Below are 19,393 nucleotides of genomic sequence, written 5' to 3' on the forward strand. Positions count from 1 at the left end.
GAGGTGTAGTCCAGGTAGCTGTGGGAGTCGGTTGGTTTGTAGAGAGGTGTAGTCCAGGTAGCTGTGGGAGTCGGTTGGTTTGTAGAGAGGTGTAGTCCAGGTAGCTGTGGGAGTCGGTTGGTTTGTAGAGAGGTGTAGTCCAGGTAGCTGTGGGAGTCGGTTGGTTTGTAGAGAGGTGTAGTCCAGGTAGCTGTGGGAGTCGGTTGGTTTGTAGAGAGGTGTAGTCCAGGTAGCTGTGGGAGTCGGTTGGTTTGTAGAGAGGTGTAGTCCAGGTAGCTGTGGGAGTCGGTTGGTTTGTAGAGAGGTGTAGTCCAGGTAGCTGTGGGAGTCGGTTGGTTTGTAGAGAGGTGTAGTCCAGGTAGCTGTGGGAGTCGGTTGGTTTGTAGAGAGGTGTAGTCCAGGTAGCTGTGGGAGTCGGTTGGTTTGTAGAGAGGTGTAGTCCAGGTAGCTGTGGGAGTCGGTTGGTTTGTAGAGAGGTGTAGTCCAGGTAGCTGTGGGAGTCGGTTGGTTTGTAGAGAGGTGTAGTCCAGGTAGCTGTGGGAGTCGGTTGGTTTGTAGAATGGCCAATTCACCTGATGTGCAAGCTTTTGTGGGGGAGTGTGTTGGCGTGGAACTTGCAGATTATGTGACAGCACATTGCACAATTCCTCCTATGATTCTATAGGAGGAATAATCCTTGTCCTTCTAGGTTGAAGTGGTCATCAGTTTGGAAGGTGTTCTCCAAGGATTATGGGTGAATTTCTGTAGTACGTCTTGTAGATGGTCCCTGCTGTTGCCACTGCACATCAGTGATGGAGGGAATGGATGTTTCCAAATGTGGTTTCAACCAAGTGACCTGCTTTGTCCTGGAATGTGACAAGTTTCTCAAGTGCTGTTCGAGCTGCACCCCTGAGGCAACTGAAGAGTATCCTACCACACTCCTGTCTTGTGCCTTGTAGATCATGAGCAACTTTTACAAAATCAACACTAACACACTCCCCATCCTAACTTGGAAGTTACATCAGAAAATGTTGGAGCAACTCAACTGCTTCAGCAGAGTATTATTAGGCTCAAAAGGTTAACTCATGTTCTCTCAACACAGATGTTGCTAGACCTTCTAACGTGCTGCAGAACTTCCTGATTTTATTCCAGATCTACGATATCTGGAGTACTTTACTTTCATCTTGCCATTCACTGGGTCAGTGTCCTGGATCTCCGTCCCAACACAAATCACTACACCAAACTGACTGCAGCAGGTCAAGAAGTTCACTTACATGTCCCAGGGTCATTAGGAACTGGTAATAAATGTTGGCTCAAACAGTAAAGCCCATAACCCCTACATAAATTAAAAACAATCACCTTGGCAGTGTCTTTTCTCAGTGTGAAGTTCTTGGTGGACGTAGGTTTTCAGAGAACAACCAGAGACAGGTAGCAGTTGCAAATGCATAAGCAAACTATACAGATCCTTTCTTAAACAATAACTCCACATTTTCTGTTGTTTCTTCTGCTTACAGTATCATCTCCTCTGAATGGAAACTTCAAATGAATATATATATAGAATTAAAATTTCTATAAAGCACAACCACATGCTCTGAACCACCACTGCCCCTGACCTTTAACACAGAATAAATTCTTGGCTGGTGATTTTTCCTGTTGCTGGCTTCTAAATCCCACACCCATTCTTAACCCTCCTGACCAGTCCTTACACAACACTGAAAGGTTTAGGGCAGGAGGAGACACTGAATGTATAAAAATGTACAGACATGATAATAACTGGACATAGCGCTGAAGTCCACAGAGGCTTTCCTTCCACCGACAATCTACCCCCAGACCAAACTTGTTTCTCAGAGCTGATTTCATCAGACTGAGAAGAAAGAGTTTGATTTACACACGATAAGTGAAAGGAGACAGGACTGACCTGAATGGAGGGTTTGATGTTCAGTATTAGGATGTTGATTGCTCTTGAGTTAAATATGGCAACCAACCAAATGAAATATGTGTTCCTGTTCAAAATGTCTCTTCCTGAACCATAATTACTGAAAAGTACAAATCAATTCATGAAGTCTTCATCTATTTGAAAAAGTATCATTGTATTTTTAACTTTGTAACAGGCAAAATGACATTGTGGGATCGTGTTCAAATAACGACTGAAATCAGTGAGTGGTGAAAATAACCTCATGTAGCACAACGTCGAGGTGCGACACACTCCAAAAATACAGTTCTAACAAGCGACTCTTTATACATAGTTCTCACATATATTAAAATTCCATTACTATGGTGTTACATCGTTTTATGTATGTTAGAAAAATGGGCTTCTGTCCTGAGAGACAGGAGATGAGTTAAAACATGTGCTAAATGTTGGCTGCTATTCTGATGGGATTAAGAGTGTGTCCCTGCTCTGCTTGCGTAATTAAGAGGTGTCAGTCTTTTTGTCTTTTAAGTTAGTAAATGTTAGTAAAAAATACTAGGCCTGCATGCTCTAAATAAGTTAGAAATTGTACTTGTACTTAATAAAGGAATAAAGAATATTAAACGCATTACCACAGCTGGGTTGTGAGATCTGTATACTATTTGCCAATGTGAGTTTCATTCATTCATGCAATTTCATGGAAGTGCTGTTTTGTCAGTTAGTTTCTTAAAGGGATAACAGCCCAGATCAAAGGCATTTAATATGTACACTCTAATTGGGAAACTGGCATTTTGTAATGTGTTCAGGTCTGGGAGATTTTTGGTAAAGGCTGATTAACATTATAATGTTTTGTGGAGACATGATGGTTGGGATGATATTATTCTGTACGCTACTCTTATTCAGATGTAGCAAGGGCTGATAAGTTGTGAAAATGCCATAATGGTTTTGAAAAGGTTGTCTTAATTAGAAGGGGTTGTTTTAAATTTGGTCTATACTACAGACCCGTGGTTTTATGAATGAATGAATGAAAACATATTATAGTAGGAAGTTATGAATGAATGAAATGGGAATGCAGTATTTGCTTGTGAGTGGATTAGTGAAGGGGTTATGAATGAAAAGACATAAAGCACTTGCGAGTGGGAAATACAAAGCGTTTGCGAATGGGGTTAGTGAAGGGACCTAGAATACAATATCTCACAACATCCAATGTGACTCTGACATGAGAGACTATCACTGTATATCCTTTTCAAGCTGTTTACAGACAGCAGGAGAGGTGACTCAAATATACCTGGCAGGATCAACATGTACATTTGATGTTTGATGTTATTCTGCTGGTGTATCATCTTTTATGTTGCAGCAAGGAAACCTGGTGTCCTGTGGATGGAGTGGTTACCAGAGCTAACAACTTTCTTAATCTCACAACCAAACCCACTGTCAAGTCAAGCTATCAGAAGTTGTTAGGAACTGAGGAACAATCAAAAATTATTTGTGTCTCTGTCAGGCCACCCATAATGCTGTGATCTCTTCTGACTGTCTGCAATGGCCCTTTCACCTCGTCCACCCACTGCTACATGGAGACACAACCAATCATCGAACAGCTACATGGAGTATAACGTCACCTGATTTCCTGGAAATCACATGGTTCAGCAATGCCAGCTGCTGTTTGAATGGAATCTGACTCAGCAACATTACCAACCACTGCACAAACCCAGGGGGAGGAGTCAGCACAGCTACAGCCCCAACACTACGTTACAAACATAAAGTGAAACTTGAATTATCTCCAGCTCTCTGGAACCTTTTATTTCCTCAGGGGCTAGCATTTTGCAGTTGTCATGATCTACACTTTGCACTGATCCCTGGGATTATGTGATGAAGCAAGCAAACACCTGAGCTGAAAATCATGAATTACATTTGGGAAGGGTATCCTCACATTTGGTGTCCGTAAGATCATAAGGCATAGGAGCAGAAATTGGGCCATTCAACCCATTGAGTTGTTTTGCCATTCAATCATGGCTGATAAGTTTCCCAGCCCCATTCTCATGCTTTCTCCCCGTAATCTTGATACTCAAGAAGCTATCTATCTCCATCTTAAATATACTCAATGACCTAACCTCCACAGCCTTCTGTGGTAATGAATTTTCATAGATTAACCACTCTCTGGCTGAAGATATTTCTCCTTATCTCTGAAAGGTCTTCCCTTTAATCAAAGGCTGTGCCCTCAGGTCCTAGTCTCTCCTCTCAATGGAAACATTTCCCAATATCTACACTGTCAGACTATTCAATATTTTGTATGTTTCTATGAGATCCTCCCGTATCCTTCGAAAGTTAATTGAGTATAAACACAGAGTCCTTGTATGTTAAGCTTTTCATTCCTGGGATCATTTTCATGAACCGCCTCTGAACCCCCCACTCCAGGGCCAATGTCACAGTGAAGCATTCTGGGAAGAGTATCCTCACAGTCAGTGTCATGGTGAAGCATTCTGGGAAGGGTGTTACAAACTAGTTGACTGCAATGATTGGTATGATTCTGTAAAGTGGGTGTTGTTCCAGGGTCAACAAATGTTTTCCATGAGGTTTCATGTAAATTAACACTACATGGATGTTGCAGGCTGGATGGATTCTGGATCAAAATTCCAGAACATTTGAAAGAGATGTAGATCTGGAAGTCATTCCAGACTATGCCAACACACAGAGCTTGTGTTAACATGGTTGAGGAAAAGAAATAACAAAATGCCAAGAAAAACACTAGGAAAGCAGGGAACCCACCTTAGGCAAAGAGTGAAAAAAGAGGAGAAATTTTGGATCATAGAATAGAATAGAATCCCTTCAATGTCGGAAAAGGCCATTTGGCCCATATTGTCTGCACCAACCCTCTGAAATCAGACCAGCCAGATCCCACCCTATCACCATAACCTTGGGTTAACCGTGGCCAATCCACCTAACCCCAACATGTTTGGACTGTGGGAAGAAACCGGAGCACCTGGATGAAACAAATGCAGACTCGGGCAGAAAATACAAACTCCACACAGACTGTCATCCATGGCTAGAATTAAACCCATGTCCTTGACACTGTGAGGTAGCAGTGCTAACCACTGAGCCACTGTGCTGCCAAATGGTACACCACCTACATTGACAAACTCATGAAGCAGGTTCACACTGACATTGGGATCTCCTCCAAGGCCATGGGCTCCATGATCTCATTTGTCAATTATATTTTTGAGCATATCACAGGGAGGCTTCCTGCCTTGGTGCATTACAACCACTGCAGCAACATCAGCTAGATAATGCATGGAATGATTTGTTGCAACTTCATGGGATATGCTGAACATCAGAGGGCCTGCATGGGCTAGGAAGAGACTATCAGGCTCACAACTGAAATTGGAAGATTTGTATGAGTGCATTACACATGTCCATGAATCTGGGACTGTGGTCATTAATTCATTTGACTAAGTCAGCACGAGGGGTTCCATAGTGTGAGAAGCATGATATCTCTTATAGTGTTGGTGTGGACTGGGACTGTTGTTAGAAATCAGAAATCTGCTTACAATTAGGTAAAAGAATGAGATTAGTGCTGTAGGTTTTGTTTTCCTGAAATCTTCCTAAGATTCTAATAACAAGCCAGTGAGATGATTGTTTTTAGGTCATGATCAATCGAATTGATCTGAAACATTGCCCTCAGCTGGGTAAATGCTTTGTAACAGATGGAATGCATATACCCTCATTCTGTTCATAATTGCTACGTTTTACATGGAAATGAAATATGTGCCTTTTTATACATGTTTCCCAATTAAAAATTCAGCAGCAAGTTTCATGAATTCAAAATGAAAGAATTGTATTTCTTCGTGTCCAATTACCTCAATCTAATGGAACATCACACTCATTTTATGTATGCAAACCCCCACACCCTACCCCACAACACACTCGCCTCACAACAAACACACACACACCCACATATACATGCCCCACAATACACATGTGCTGACACACAGGTACAACCCATGCACACCACCAGCGAGCCCCCCACACCCCACCACCTCACTCCATCCCAACACACCCGCCCACCTCCACCCCCACACACACACACTCTCAGCAATGACAGGGTGAATAAAAATGTACTGCACACATAGGTACAGATCAGGAAAAAATTAAAATTAACTCAGTCTCTAATTTACACTCCTTTGACTCCCATGTAATCCAGCTCCTGGATTTGAATGTGTTTAACATCTGACAGTTGAATAAAGCATTCTGTAAAGTAAAAGGATCATTCTAGGCTTTAATGTTGGTTGCTGATAGTGCAGTTTCTCAAAGGATAGTTCTCAGGTGAACTTCAGTTTGGAACAGATTGGAAAGGAGACCATTTCTCTATTGGGATGCCTTGCTTTCAATTAGCTTGGCTGTTTGATGATTTGTATCTAGTTTGTGATGTGTCTCTCTTCCCAATGACTACTGGTGACTGACTGCAAACAGCTCTCAGCTGATTTTGAAAAATAGACAGAAACGTGTTTGTCTCACCATGAGGTATCAGGAAGACCATCTGTGCTGCTGCCACATGAGGAACCCTCTTGCTTTGTGATCATAACCACCCAGGCTGCATGATTGATCTTGCTGGCAACAGCTCTGCCTGGGTTTCCAGGCTTCGATCTAGTAAACTGCATTGGATTAGCAGCGTTGTCCCCTTGCCCATCTCACCGGCTGAATGTATGATCAGGCTTGTTTGTGTGGCTGCCCAAAGGCCAAATAGCCCCACATTCTCATGTCGAGGCACACTCAGCCCTGACCGGCCTGACAGTGTTCAGTTGGAACACTCAATCTTTCATGTTGGTTTATATAATGTTGCAGACTCTGAAAAGTCTTGAAGATGAGAAACTATTGCTTCTAAGTATCTAAAGATATAGTTGCTCCACTGTATTTATAACTGACCTCAAGTTTTTAATTGAGCAAATGATTAACCTCTTTTGCCACAACTTTTTACACCAAAGCAGGTTTCGAATTTTGAAAAAGACTTGCACTGCCAATTCAACAGGTACTTCACTGTGTGACATTAAGCCAGTTAGCAATTTGCGAGTTCAACAAGTAACATTTGCTAAAAGGTAAAAATAATTTGAAAATGTTGAAAATGTACAAATATACCCTATTCCCTATTCGCACATGCATACATAATCAGCCACAAAATATTCATTACAGAGTACTCGAGGTTGAACCTGGCCAAGTATGATGTAGATTAAACTAAAGTGAAGTCAGTAAAGATTCACTGATTTACCGACTGCTGCTGTTTTCCAGCTGAGGTTGTTGGTTTGAGGTTTCCCCAACATTTTCTGTTATTATTTCAGATTTCCATGAGCTGCAATCTGTTCCTTTCAAAGAGTTATGTAGAGAGGTCAGGAGACTGGTGCAAAGTGAGATGCTCATTTGGAGAGCTGAGTGGCTTCTTTCTGTATTGTCACAATCTTGCACAGTTGCAAACAGATATATTAAGCTGGAACATCTTCAGTTCAGTGATTATTATGACATTTATTAGGGAGAAGATTAATATCCCGTTATTGCATATCAAATGTCACTAATCAGGTAGAACGTATTTCCCCACAGATATGACATGTGACTCAGGTCTAATCTGACCAGACACGAGTGAAAGTTAGTGATGTGCTACAGGAAATAGTAGAGAGGAGTTGCTATAAATGTGAGTGAGAAGCAAGACTGACATTCATGGTCTCCATGGGATTGAGGATTGTGTCGGTGAGGAGACAGGGCAATCTGGAGAATTCTCCATGTACTTGTCAGAAGATTCGTTCCTCAGTTAAGATGATTAAGGTGCTCCCTATATCTCCACTGGTCATCCCGTTGACTCTTGCAGTGATCTGATTGTTGTTTGGCTCAGGCAGACTTGTTATTATCATAAATTCACATTAAAGGTAGGATAAACCCTGCACAGTTATTTGGAGTGTGTTTGAATGGAAGGAACATGTACCCAACTTTCCCACCATAAAGTTCCACTGTAACATCCTGTCTATTCAGGTCACAGCAGTGCCGGTCTAGGGGAGTAAGTCAGTGACTACCCATGATCAAACACATTGAGATTTGGCTGAATGGTAATCTGCCTGCTTTCATGGTGTCAAGGGGAGACTGCAGCAGTGATATTTTCAGTCAGACCACGGAATATTTTGGTTTAAGAAATGCACAATTGTTTAGTTGAAGATTGTGAAATAATGACAAGGCATTCCTCATGAAATCTAGTTTATTCTAGTCACTGAAATATACTTAAAGGTACAAAAGCATCAAACAATTCATAAACTCACAATTCAGATATATTTTGCAATTTTTCTTCGTGAGAATCATTATATAGCACAACTTTTCATCTGTAACCTGCAGTCAACATAATCTCGGCCTGAAAATCTCTCATGCAAACAGGTCCCTTCACAGAGATGACTTGCATTTATAAGTACCATTTCTTCCTGTTAACATTACATGATAAGCACCAATATCTCCTAAAATATAAGTATTTGATACACACAACATTTCTACATAGACATTATTTTCACAGATATTAACTTGGAGAAATCCTGAGGTTTAATATCATATCAGCAAAGTCCCAAGGTTCACTTACAATGTCAATGATGGATAAACACTGCAGTAAAATCATGGAAATGTTAATGTCAATCAATTGATCTTGAATTTTGACTTGAAAGGTTTTGTTCACACTGGAACTAAAGTATGTTCAGTCAACAATTCAAAGCTTCTACCTATAATATGCATCAATATGTCACATAGGATACATAGGCCTTTAACAGCAACAGAAAGATTAGATTAAATTTGGATTGTAATTTAGTTTAAACAATGTCACATGACAGTAAGTCTGCATTGCCCACCGCCAGTTTCCCTCCCCCCACGCCCCCCAACACTATGTCCCTATTCTCCTGGATTGTTCCAATACAGCGCAGCGTTTGCTCAAGAAACATTACTACAATTTTTGAGAGGACACTTTATTACCTTCAGAATCAACACGATGGTAAATGGTTTCCAATCACAATCCCTGCCCATCCATCTTCCGGTTGGACGGTAGCGATTTGTTCCCTGTTCTGTATTTTCCCATTTACACCTACTCACAATACAGCTCTTGTCCCTTCACTTGCCCCATTGCTGTCTGTTTTGCCTTGCACTATCATCTCTTTCAATATCAGATCTCTCCACTCCTCACAGCCACAAGGACTGCAGCAGTTCAACAAAGTCACTTACCAGCACATTGACATCTGCATAAAGGAATGGGGGGGCTAAGTGGTTGGCATTGCCAATGATGCACAAACCGAGCAAAATAATTGACTAATAGTCAATAAATCAGATCATTGAAAAAGCTGTAACAATTATCTTAATAACAAAAGCATTTGAAAACCAACAGATCTGTTTCAGTTTGATTTATGTGTAAATTTGTGTAAATTCACAATTCTGCTAATATTTCCTTTACCACTCGCACCTTTTGACTATTGGAAATTTTTTTCTAATATTATGGAGAGAGTTAACAAATTGCTTTCAGTTATATAGTATCCAGTAACCCTGTCAGACCACATTCAGAATAATCATACATATTACATCCCATGAATAGAAATCCTTCAGCTTTACACAACATTTCACAACAGCAGCCTGCTTACTTAGGCACTGTGTAGACAGATACAGTATAAGCAGATGAACCACTGGCTTAGGTTTCAGACAATCAATGCAGGGGAACTGCTCAGACAACATATTGAACAGTGATGTCAGAAAGTGAATGCCCTTCAGGGAGCTTCCTTCATTTCAGTGTTCACTGTACAGCAACTTTCCCAGGGGGCAATCAAATGAATCCCTTTGCAGCTTCAATTCTTTATTATGTCAGCAGGAACCTGAAATACAATTCAATAAAACATTATTTTTCCCACAGCTGCACAAAAATAACTTCGATAGCAAGGTGTGGAAAAAGATTTGCTAATCCATGATAGGCTCACAAAAGCAAAATTGGCCAAACTGTACCAGAACACCCAGAATTCCCGAGCAGCTCACAAGCTGAGTCAGACAGCACGCAGACAATGGAATACACGTTAAGCTCCCATGGACATGACAGAGCACTGTAGATATCTCAAAGCCCTAAGGGCAGTTTCACAACCCAGCAATACCAAAGCCACACAAAGAGCAGGTCAGACAGAAAGGCACTAGTAAAGGACATGCTCCAGGAACAGGACAATGGAAGCACCTCACCACTTTATAAGAGACTTTAACGCCTACCTGTGGCGATGAATGGAACTATGATACTGTCAGGATGTTGCATTATGTGAAGGAACAGGACAGTCATCCGATTAAACTATTTTCCAATTAGCACCCTTGTAACTAAATTACTCCATTTCCAGAAACATTGTAATTTCCCACTCCTTAATCAGTGTCATTGTGCAGCATTAGTAAAAAACTGGTGTCATCCTCAGCTCTGGGAGGAGAATTTTGATCTACCTGTAACAGGCTGTCAGTTCTGTGTCAGCCTGGGTCAATTTCTCTTCCAGTGATATCGCTTGCAATAAATTGTTTGTCAATCTCACTTCGAGGTGTGTTTTGTGATCTCTAACCTATTGGGCAAATTTCTCTGACAAAAGGACAATGTCATCACCAAATATAAATATCAATGAGCTGTTAAACAACATTGTAAACAGTTGTGATTTTGGTAATATTCATTGTTTTACAATATAATATTATTACATCCAGGATCCAAAGAAGGTGTGGCCAAACATTAATATTGTCAAATATCACTTTGTACATTAAGATAGAACAATTAGGAAAAAGCTTAAGAATTATGCCCTGGAGCCTTTACAATGCAGAGCGGAATATCATGAAGCTGATTGTGAAAGAATAGATTAGATTAGTTACAGTGTTGAAACAGGCCCTTCGGCCCAACAAATTCACACCAACCCTCCGAAGAGCAACCCGCCCAGACCCATTCCCTTACATTTACCCATTCACCTAACACTACGGGCAATTTAGCATGGCCAATTCACCTGACCTGCACATTTTTTGGACTGTAGGAGGAAACCCAGAGCACCCAGAGGAAACCCACGCAGACAGGGAGAGAATGTGCAAACTCCATACAGACAGTTGCCTGAGGGGGGAATTGAACCCGGGTCTCTGGTGCTGTGAGGCAGCAGTGCTAACCGGGAGTTGAAGTCCCTGTTTTGATCACTGGGTTATATTGAATTGGCTGACATCTGCTGGCTGCAAAAGGTATGACAACCATGGGAGCTGGAGAAAGGTATTACCCAGCATTCCTGCACCTGATTACCAACCAGGGACACCCAACCTCTGCCTGGATTTACCACGCATGCGTGATGGTGAGAACAGCACAGGATTCAGTCCTGATGCCACTGTGGTTGAATAGCTTGCTACCATTCACTGTCACAGCTCGCATGTAAATACCAGATTTAGGGACAGAGTAATAGAATGCACCAAGAGCCTGCACGACTGGGCAGCAGACTGGTATTAAAGCCTCGGCCAAGGAACTGAGGATAAACATGAGAACAGCACTTCACTCAAACACATTTATTCACAGATAACATATGTATGTTTACAAGCACCAACCTTTCCTGGATCTAATTATAATCTTCACCCACTTGGCATCAGGGCTCACACAAACAATCTTCCCAGTTTTCATGGTAATGCTGTAAAGAGAAGGTAAATCTTCAAAATCTAATTCACAGAAACTGGACATCTCCCATGTAAGGTGAGAATCAGTGACATAAACACAATCCTTCCAATCAGCTTCGTAAAGAAACTGTAAGTGACCCAATATATTTACAAACATATTACACCGTCTAAATGGAAAGGAGAATGAGAGAAAGGATAAAGATGGTGTTTTGACCCATTTACTTGCATTATCTCTTGTTTCTCACGGTGTGATCCTTTGGGAATTTCATTGCAAATTCTCAATGGTTCTCGGATTAATAAAATTGGAGCTGGGGTTCTCAGGGCACAGACACTGTCGTTGAGTACCCGGGATTGGAATGCTTGTGACTGAAAGAAATTGAACTGAACTTCTGAGTGAGATTGTCATTGGCAGAATCTTAATATTTTATTTAAACTTTGAATTCAGTATAAAAACAATCATCATATTACCAATAGCGACTGTTTAATTCGTTAATAAACAACCAACTGCCACACGGACTTGTATGGCTGTGCAATAAATCAGCAGGAACACTTTCTTTTCCCACATTGTATTGCAAAGAAAAACTAAAACACAAGATAGAAATGCTGACATACCCTGTGCAGCAATAGCACACAGGAGCAGGATGGCAGTCAGTACAGCTGTTGCTCTGTTCACTATTGACTTCAATGTCACTCTCTCCATTTTTTGAAGTTCTGCTGAGGACAGGTCCAATCAGCTCCTACTTATGGAGACCATTAATTTTTGCATTTCATAATCATGAACAGTGAAAGCTAACAAAATTCTGTAAAAGGGAATTTCCCTGCTCCTGAGTCAACTTTCTTTCATTTTGCAGTTTTAATGAGATTCACCATGTTACATAATTTGCAGCAGTAACAGGCAGGCCACGTAAACTGAATTAATTAAATCTAGATTTTAAAAAAGTCAATCATAGCTTTCAGAAATTGTCACTTTTATCAAAATGCAAAAAGAGGTGTAGTCAGGCACAAATGGCACAAATTTGCCATCCAATGAGTTTAATTATAAAAATGATATTGCTGCCACATCTACTATTGGGTGATTAACATGTTTGTCAAATTTCCAAACACATTCAAGTTGAATTACCATCCCAATCGTTTGAAGCGATTTTGTAAGTTATCATAGAATCAAGTCCTTTTGTGGTGGTCATAATACCTTTCTTTGATTATTAGTTAGCTTTCAATGTCAGTAAAAAAATGCTAAAATCCAACCATATCAGTTTTATGCTTTTTATTGATTTCCCAAAGCAATTAACATCCAATGATCTGCAGAATATTACAGTTCTAGATTTTACACCCCAGTCATTGGGGATCTCTTCATCAAAATTTTCACTTTATACATTAACAATCTCAATGAAGGAACTGAGGGCATTCTGGGTAAGTTTGCAGATGGAAAAAAGATAAGTAGCATTGAGGAGGTGTAAAAGCTGCCGAAAGATTTGGACAGGTTAGCAGAGAGGGCAAGCGATTGGTAGATGGAGTACAACTTGAGAAAATGTGAGGTCATGCACTTTGTTAGGAAGAACAGAGGCATGGGCTATTTCCTAAATGGGAAGAAAATTCAGAAATCTGAAGTGCAAAGAGACTTGAAGAGTCCAGATTTTCTGAAGGTAAACATGCAGGTTGAGTCAGTAGTTAGGGAGGCAAATGCAATGATGGCATTTATTTTGAGAGGACTTGAATATATAAGCAGGGATGTACTTCCGAGGCTCTATAAGGCTTTGGTCAGACCACATTTGGAGTATTGTGCACAGTTTTGGGCCCCATATCTCAGGAAGGATGTATTGGCCCTGGGGTGTGTTCTAAGGAGGTTCATGACAATGGTCCAAGGAATGAAAAGCTGAACATATGATGAATGTTTGAGGACTCTGGGACTAAGCTTGATGGACTTTAAAACGATGAGGTGGGGATCGAATTGAAACCTACAGAATACTGAATGACCTGCACAGCATGGATGTTGGAGAAAAGAGGACCCGAGGGCACAGCCTTAGATTAAAGGGAAGACCTTTTGGAATGTACATAAGGAGAAATCTCTTCAGCCAGAGAGTAGTGAACCAATGGAATTCATTGCTACAGAAGGCTGTGGTGAACATGTCATTGAGTATATTTAAGACTCAGATAGATAATTTCTTGATTGTTAAGTTGATCAATGGCTATGGGGAGGAAGCAGGAGAATGGAGTTGAGAAACTTATCAGCCAAGGTTGAATGGTGGGGCTGACTCAATGGGTTGAATGGCCTAACTTCTGCTCCTATGTCTTATGACCTTATGGCCTAACATAATGGAAAACACAGACAAATCAGTGGAATAACATCTTAAAATATTTCTGTTTTTCATTGGTTTTACTTGATGATGTGTCTCATTGACCTGAATGTTCAGGTTTGGAAAGAGGAGAAATGGTGTAAATGTCAGTTTGGATTGGGTTAGATTGAGGGTGCTGAAACATTTGCTCTGGAAAAGCAATATCTTTTAAAACTGTTGTTCCAGTGAAGATGTTTAAATCATTCACTGTCAGATTTTATTTTGGTTGCTTGTTATAGAGGCATACAGCATGAAAACAGACCCTTCAGTTCAACACATCCATGCAGATCATGTTCCCAAACTAAATTAACCCCACTGGCTTGTGTTTCGCCCATATCGTTTCTAAACCCTCTCCAATTTAATAATATTTTTCCTATAACTGAGCGACCAGAACTGCACACAGTACTCCTGTACAACCTCAACATGATGTCCCAACACCTACACACAAAGGTATGAGCTATGAATGCCAGTGTACTAAGCATGTTTCTAACCATCCTGTCGACCGATTACACAAATTTCTAACAATGTCTCGATGTCCCTCTGTTCTCCAACACTATTATAGCCCTATCATTAATTGTATAAGCCCTGTCCTTGTTCATTTTACTAAAATGCAATACCTCACATTTATCCAAATTAAACTCCATCTGCCACTCCTTAACTCATTGACTCAATTGATCAAAATCTCTTTGTAATCTTGGACAACATTCTTACTAACTATGCCTCCTCTATTCTCATCCAAATTATTTATATAAATGACAATCAAAAGTGGATCCAGTACCAATGGAACACCGTTCGGGGTGACAGGCCTCCAGTCTGAAACACAGCTCCCCATCACCACCCCTTGACTCCTACTGTCAACCCAATTTTGTAGCCAATTGGCAAGCTCACCCTGAATCCCATGTGATCTAACTTTACTAATTAGTCAGGGGTAAATATCGGGTCAGGGAATGGGTCTGGGTGGGTTACTCTTCAGAGGATCGATACGAACTTGTTGGGTTGAAGGGCCCGTTTCCGCTTTATAGAGATTCTATAATCTATGAGGTAATTAGTCTATCATGTTGAATATTATCAAAAGATTTACTAAAGCCCAAGTAAACAACATCTTCCTCACTGCCCACATCAATCGTTTTGGTTACTTCCTCAAAATACCCAAGCAAGTTTGTGAGAAACGATTTCCCTCACACAAAGCCTTGCTAATTGTCCCTGATCATTCCTTGCCTCTCCAGATGCATGTAAATTCCATTTTTCAGAATCACCTCCAAAAACTGCCCACCACTAATGTCAGATTCACGGGTCTATATTTTCCACGTTTCTCAGTACAGCCTTTCTTAAATAAAGGGCCAATATTAGCTACTGTCTGGTCCTCTGGCACCTCACCTATGTTTATAGATGATACAAATATTTCTGCTAGAGGCCCTGCACTTTCATCCTTAACTTCCCACAATATCCTGGGATACACTTGTTCAACTCTCAGAGATTACCCACCTTTATGTTTTCTAAGGCCTCCAACACTTCATCTTCTGTAATTTCAAAGCATTAATATTCATTTCACTGAGTTATCTAGCTATCATTTCTTTCTCCACAGTAAAAGCTGGTGTGAAATATTCTGATTGAATACATCTCTCATATCCTGAGCTCCTTCGTACACATGACAATAAATTCAATTCAATTCAATTCAAGAATGACAGCCATGTGGTCTTAAAGGGCCTTATTCTCTCTAGTTGCTTTTTTGCTTTTAGTGTACTAATACTATCTCTTTGAATTGTCCTTCATTTTATCTGCCAATGCCATCTCAGATATCCCCTTGAAACCTTCCTGATTTCCCTCTTAAGAATGCCTCTACACTCTTTTTATTCTTCCAGTGATTTGGTTGATCCCAGTTGTCAATATCTAATATATGATTCTTTCTTATTCTTGACTAGAACCTTAATATCTCTATTCATCCATTGTTCCCTCATCTTACCAGCCTGACCTTTCACTCTGAAAAGAACATAATTCCTCTGAACTCTTGTCCTCGTAATTTTGAAAGCTTCCCACTTGTCAGTCATTCCTTTACCTGAGAACAGTCTCCTATAATCAACTTTTGAAAGTTCTCTCATACCATTAAAATTTGCCCTATTCCAATTAAGAGCTTTAAGGTTTATGGAAGGGTTATTCTTTTCCATAACTATTTTAAAACTGATAGAATGATGTTCACTAGTCCAAATGTTTACCCTGAGTAACACACCAGTCACTTACCCTGCCTTATTTGCCAAGAGAATGTCAGGTTTTGCTGTTTCTGTAGTAGGAACATTTACATATTGATAAAGAAGAGTTTCTTGAACACGCTTAACAGATTCCTTACCACGCAAACCTTTAACACTATGGCAGTCCCAGTCAATGTTTGGAAAATGAAAATCCCCAACTATTACAACCCTATTATTCTTACATATATCTAGTATCTCTCTATGTATTTGTTCCTCAATTTCCCTCTGACTATTAGGGGCCTATGGTATATCCCATCAGATGATCATCAGTTTCTTATTTCTGATTTCAAACTATACATTTTCACTGGATGATCCCTCAGATTGTTTCTCTCCAATTATAGTAGAAATGTTTTCCTTCATCAAAAACATGACTCCTCGTTCTCTCTTGCCTCCCTTTCTATCCTTCATGATCTAAGAATCTGAGCCCCTGTACATTGCTTCAGCCATTGATTTATTGCTCAAACTGCATTATTAACACACAATTAAAATGGCTCAAAAGGTTTGCGGCCATCACTTATTAAAGTAAAATAGACTACATTTTAGGTATTCATCCCATAAATGAATAGCTTCAAATTGACTGTGGAAAGTTCTGCATTTTTCAGGTGACCCAAAGAACAATGTCATTTTCCACACTCCCCACTGATCCCTGTGTGATGAAGCAAGCATGGCCTGAGCTGAAAGTCCCAACTTACAAGAAATGGATCATTCTCTAATTTGACAATAAAAACTGCAGAGTTTACTCATTTATAAAGCTCAAGCATCAATTGTAAATGCAGTGGATGTTAAAATAATGACTTTCATCTTCAAAAGCATTTTCAAAGTCTGCAACACTACTTAAGGCAAAATGAAACTATTCTAATTTACCAATGTCAGGGTGATCAAGGATTGATCAGGGATGAACTTAGCCATGGAAGCAGAATATGGAGCAGATCTAGATTTTGTACAATCACACAAAGAGACGTCTACCCAAAATAACCAGATTCCCTGGAATACACACGGGTTCACTGGCAACTGGCCGGTGTTTGAATGAAATCAGATGAGGATGTGAACAGTGACTGTGATGAACTTCTGTTGCTTCAAAAGGAATGATATCTGCAAAGGTTTCCATCCGTCAGTAGTCAGTCTCTCATGCTGTTTCACGGGTTAACAAGGGGAAGTATAAAACCTGAATCCGAAAGTATTGGTGAGGGGCTGCCCCGAAAGTGGGTATCAGTGGGATTGTACAATGTGGGCATTGGTTTAGTAGGTGGTTCCAGTGTCTGGGAACAGTTTCAGCAGAGAGGGAAATACAACTGTGTAAGGTGTATCACAGTTTTACAAGTGCCATGTGTGAGGTTATATTGAAGCCCAAAGCACAGCCAATTGCAGACCTGGGGAGAGTACAAATGTCTGGAGTAATTTGTGGGCAATCCAGATTCAGAAATGGTCCAGATTCTGACAGCAGTCAGCAGTAGCTACCCCTGGCTGATATGGGTGTCATTGCATGGGATAGGGTGAATGTTAGAGGGTCAGAATGGAGTAGGAGTGAGCATCAGGAACCTGATGGAAGTTGATAGATGATGTGACAGCACAATGCTAAAACCCAAGACATTACATTACACTACATTACATTAGAGGAGAAAGTGAGGTCTGCAGATGCTGGAGATCAAAGTTGAAACTTTATTGCTGTGATAGATGATGTGACAGCACAATGCTAAAACCCAAGACATTACATTACACTACATTACATTAGAGGAGAAAGTGAGGTCTGCAGATGCTGGAGATCAAAGTTGAAACTTTATTGCTGGAACAGCACAGCGGGTCAGGCAGCATCCAGGGAACAGGAGATTCGACGTTTCGGGCACAGGCCCTTCTTCAGGAATGAGCAGAGAGTGTTCAGCAGGAGAAGATAAAAGGTAGGGAGGAGGGACTTGGAGGAGGGGCATTGGAAATGTGATAGGTGGAAAGAGGTCAAGGTGAGGGTGATAGGTCGGAGTAGGAGGGAGGCGGAGAGGTCAAGAAGAAGACTACAGGTCAGGAAGGCAGTGCCGGGCTGGAGGGATCCGGCGGAGACAAGGTGGGGGGAGGGGGGAATGAAGAAACTGGTGAAGTCCAAGTTCATCCCCTGTGGTTGGAGAGTTCCCAGTCGGAAGATAAGACGCTCCTCCTCCGACCGTCGCGTTGTTGTGGTTTGGCGGTGGATGAGTCCAATGACCTGCATATCCTCGGTGGAGTGGGAGGGGGAGTTGAAATGCTGTGCTACAGGGTGGTTGGGTTGGTTCATCCGGGTGGCCCAGAGGTGCTCTCTGAATCGCTCCGCAAGTAGGCGGCCTGTCTCCCCAATATAGAGGAGGCCACACCGGCTGCAGCGGATGCAGTAGATGATGTGGGTGGAGGTGCAGGTGAATCTGTGGCGGATATGGAAGTTTCCCTTGGGGCCTTGGAGAGAAGTGAGAGGGGAGGTGTGGGCGCAAGTGTTGCACCTCCTACGGTTGCAAGGGAAGGTGCCGGGAGTGGAGGTGGGGTCGGTGGGGGGTGTGGATCTGACAAGGGAGTATCCACCGCATCTCCTCCACTTCCCGCTCCTCCGCCCTTGAGCCCCGCCCCTCCAAACCCCACCAGGACAGAACCCCACTGGCCCTCACCTACCACCCCACCAATCTCAATGTACAGCGCATCATCCGCCGTCACGTCCGCCACCTCCAAACAGACCCCAGCACCAAGGATATATTTCCATCCCCTCCCCTATCAGCTTTCCGTAGAGACCACTCCCTCCGCGACTCCCTTGTCAGATCCACACCCCCCACCGACCAAACCTCCACTCCCGGCACCTTCCCTTGCAACCGCAGGAGGTGCAACACTTGCGCCCACACCTCCCCCCTCACTTCTCTCCAAGGCCCCAAAGGAAACTTCCATATCCGCCACAGATTCACCTGCACCTCCACCCACATCATCTACTGCATCCGCTGCAGCCGGTGTGGCCTCCTCTATATTGGGGAAACAGGCCGCCTACTTGCAGAGCGATTCAGAGAGCACCTCTGGACCACCCGGACGAACCAACCCAACCAACCTGTAGCACAGCATTTCAACTCCCCCTCCCACTCCACCGAGGATATGCAGGTCATTGGACTCATCCACCGCCAAACCACAACAACCCGACGGTCGGAGGAGGAGCGTCTTATCTTCCGACTGGGAACACTCCAACCGCAGGGGATGAACTTGGACGTCACCAGTTTCTTCATCCCCCCTCCCCCCACATTGTCTCAGCCGGATCCCTCCAGCCCGGCACCGCCTCCCTG

General features: G+C 41.9%; 1 protein-coding gene across 1 annotated transcript in view; it reads right to left on the bottom strand.

Moving 5' to 3' along the window:
• LOC122555821 (interleukin-8-like) overlaps positions 1-11,552 on the bottom strand; it is a 22,029-nt gene extending 10,477 nt beyond the window's left edge. The window contains exons 1-2 of the mRNA XM_043702000.1: positions 11,471-11,552; positions 8,873-9,756 (exon numbers count right to left, since the gene is read on the bottom strand). Coding sequence (XP_043557935.1) covers positions 8,873-8,923 — 51 coding nt within the window. The 5' untranslated portion in view covers positions 8,924-9,756; positions 11,471-11,552. The remainder of the gene's footprint in view (positions 1-8,872; positions 9,757-11,470) is intronic.
• Positions 11,553-19,393: the final 7,841 nt, after the last annotated feature.

This window comes from Chiloscyllium plagiosum, chromosome 1 (genome assembly GCF_004010195.1).
Source record: "Chiloscyllium plagiosum isolate BGI_BamShark_2017 chromosome 1, ASM401019v2, whole genome shotgun sequence".
NCBI classification, from domain to species: Eukaryota; Metazoa; Chordata; class Chondrichthyes; order Orectolobiformes; family Hemiscylliidae; genus Chiloscyllium; species Chiloscyllium plagiosum.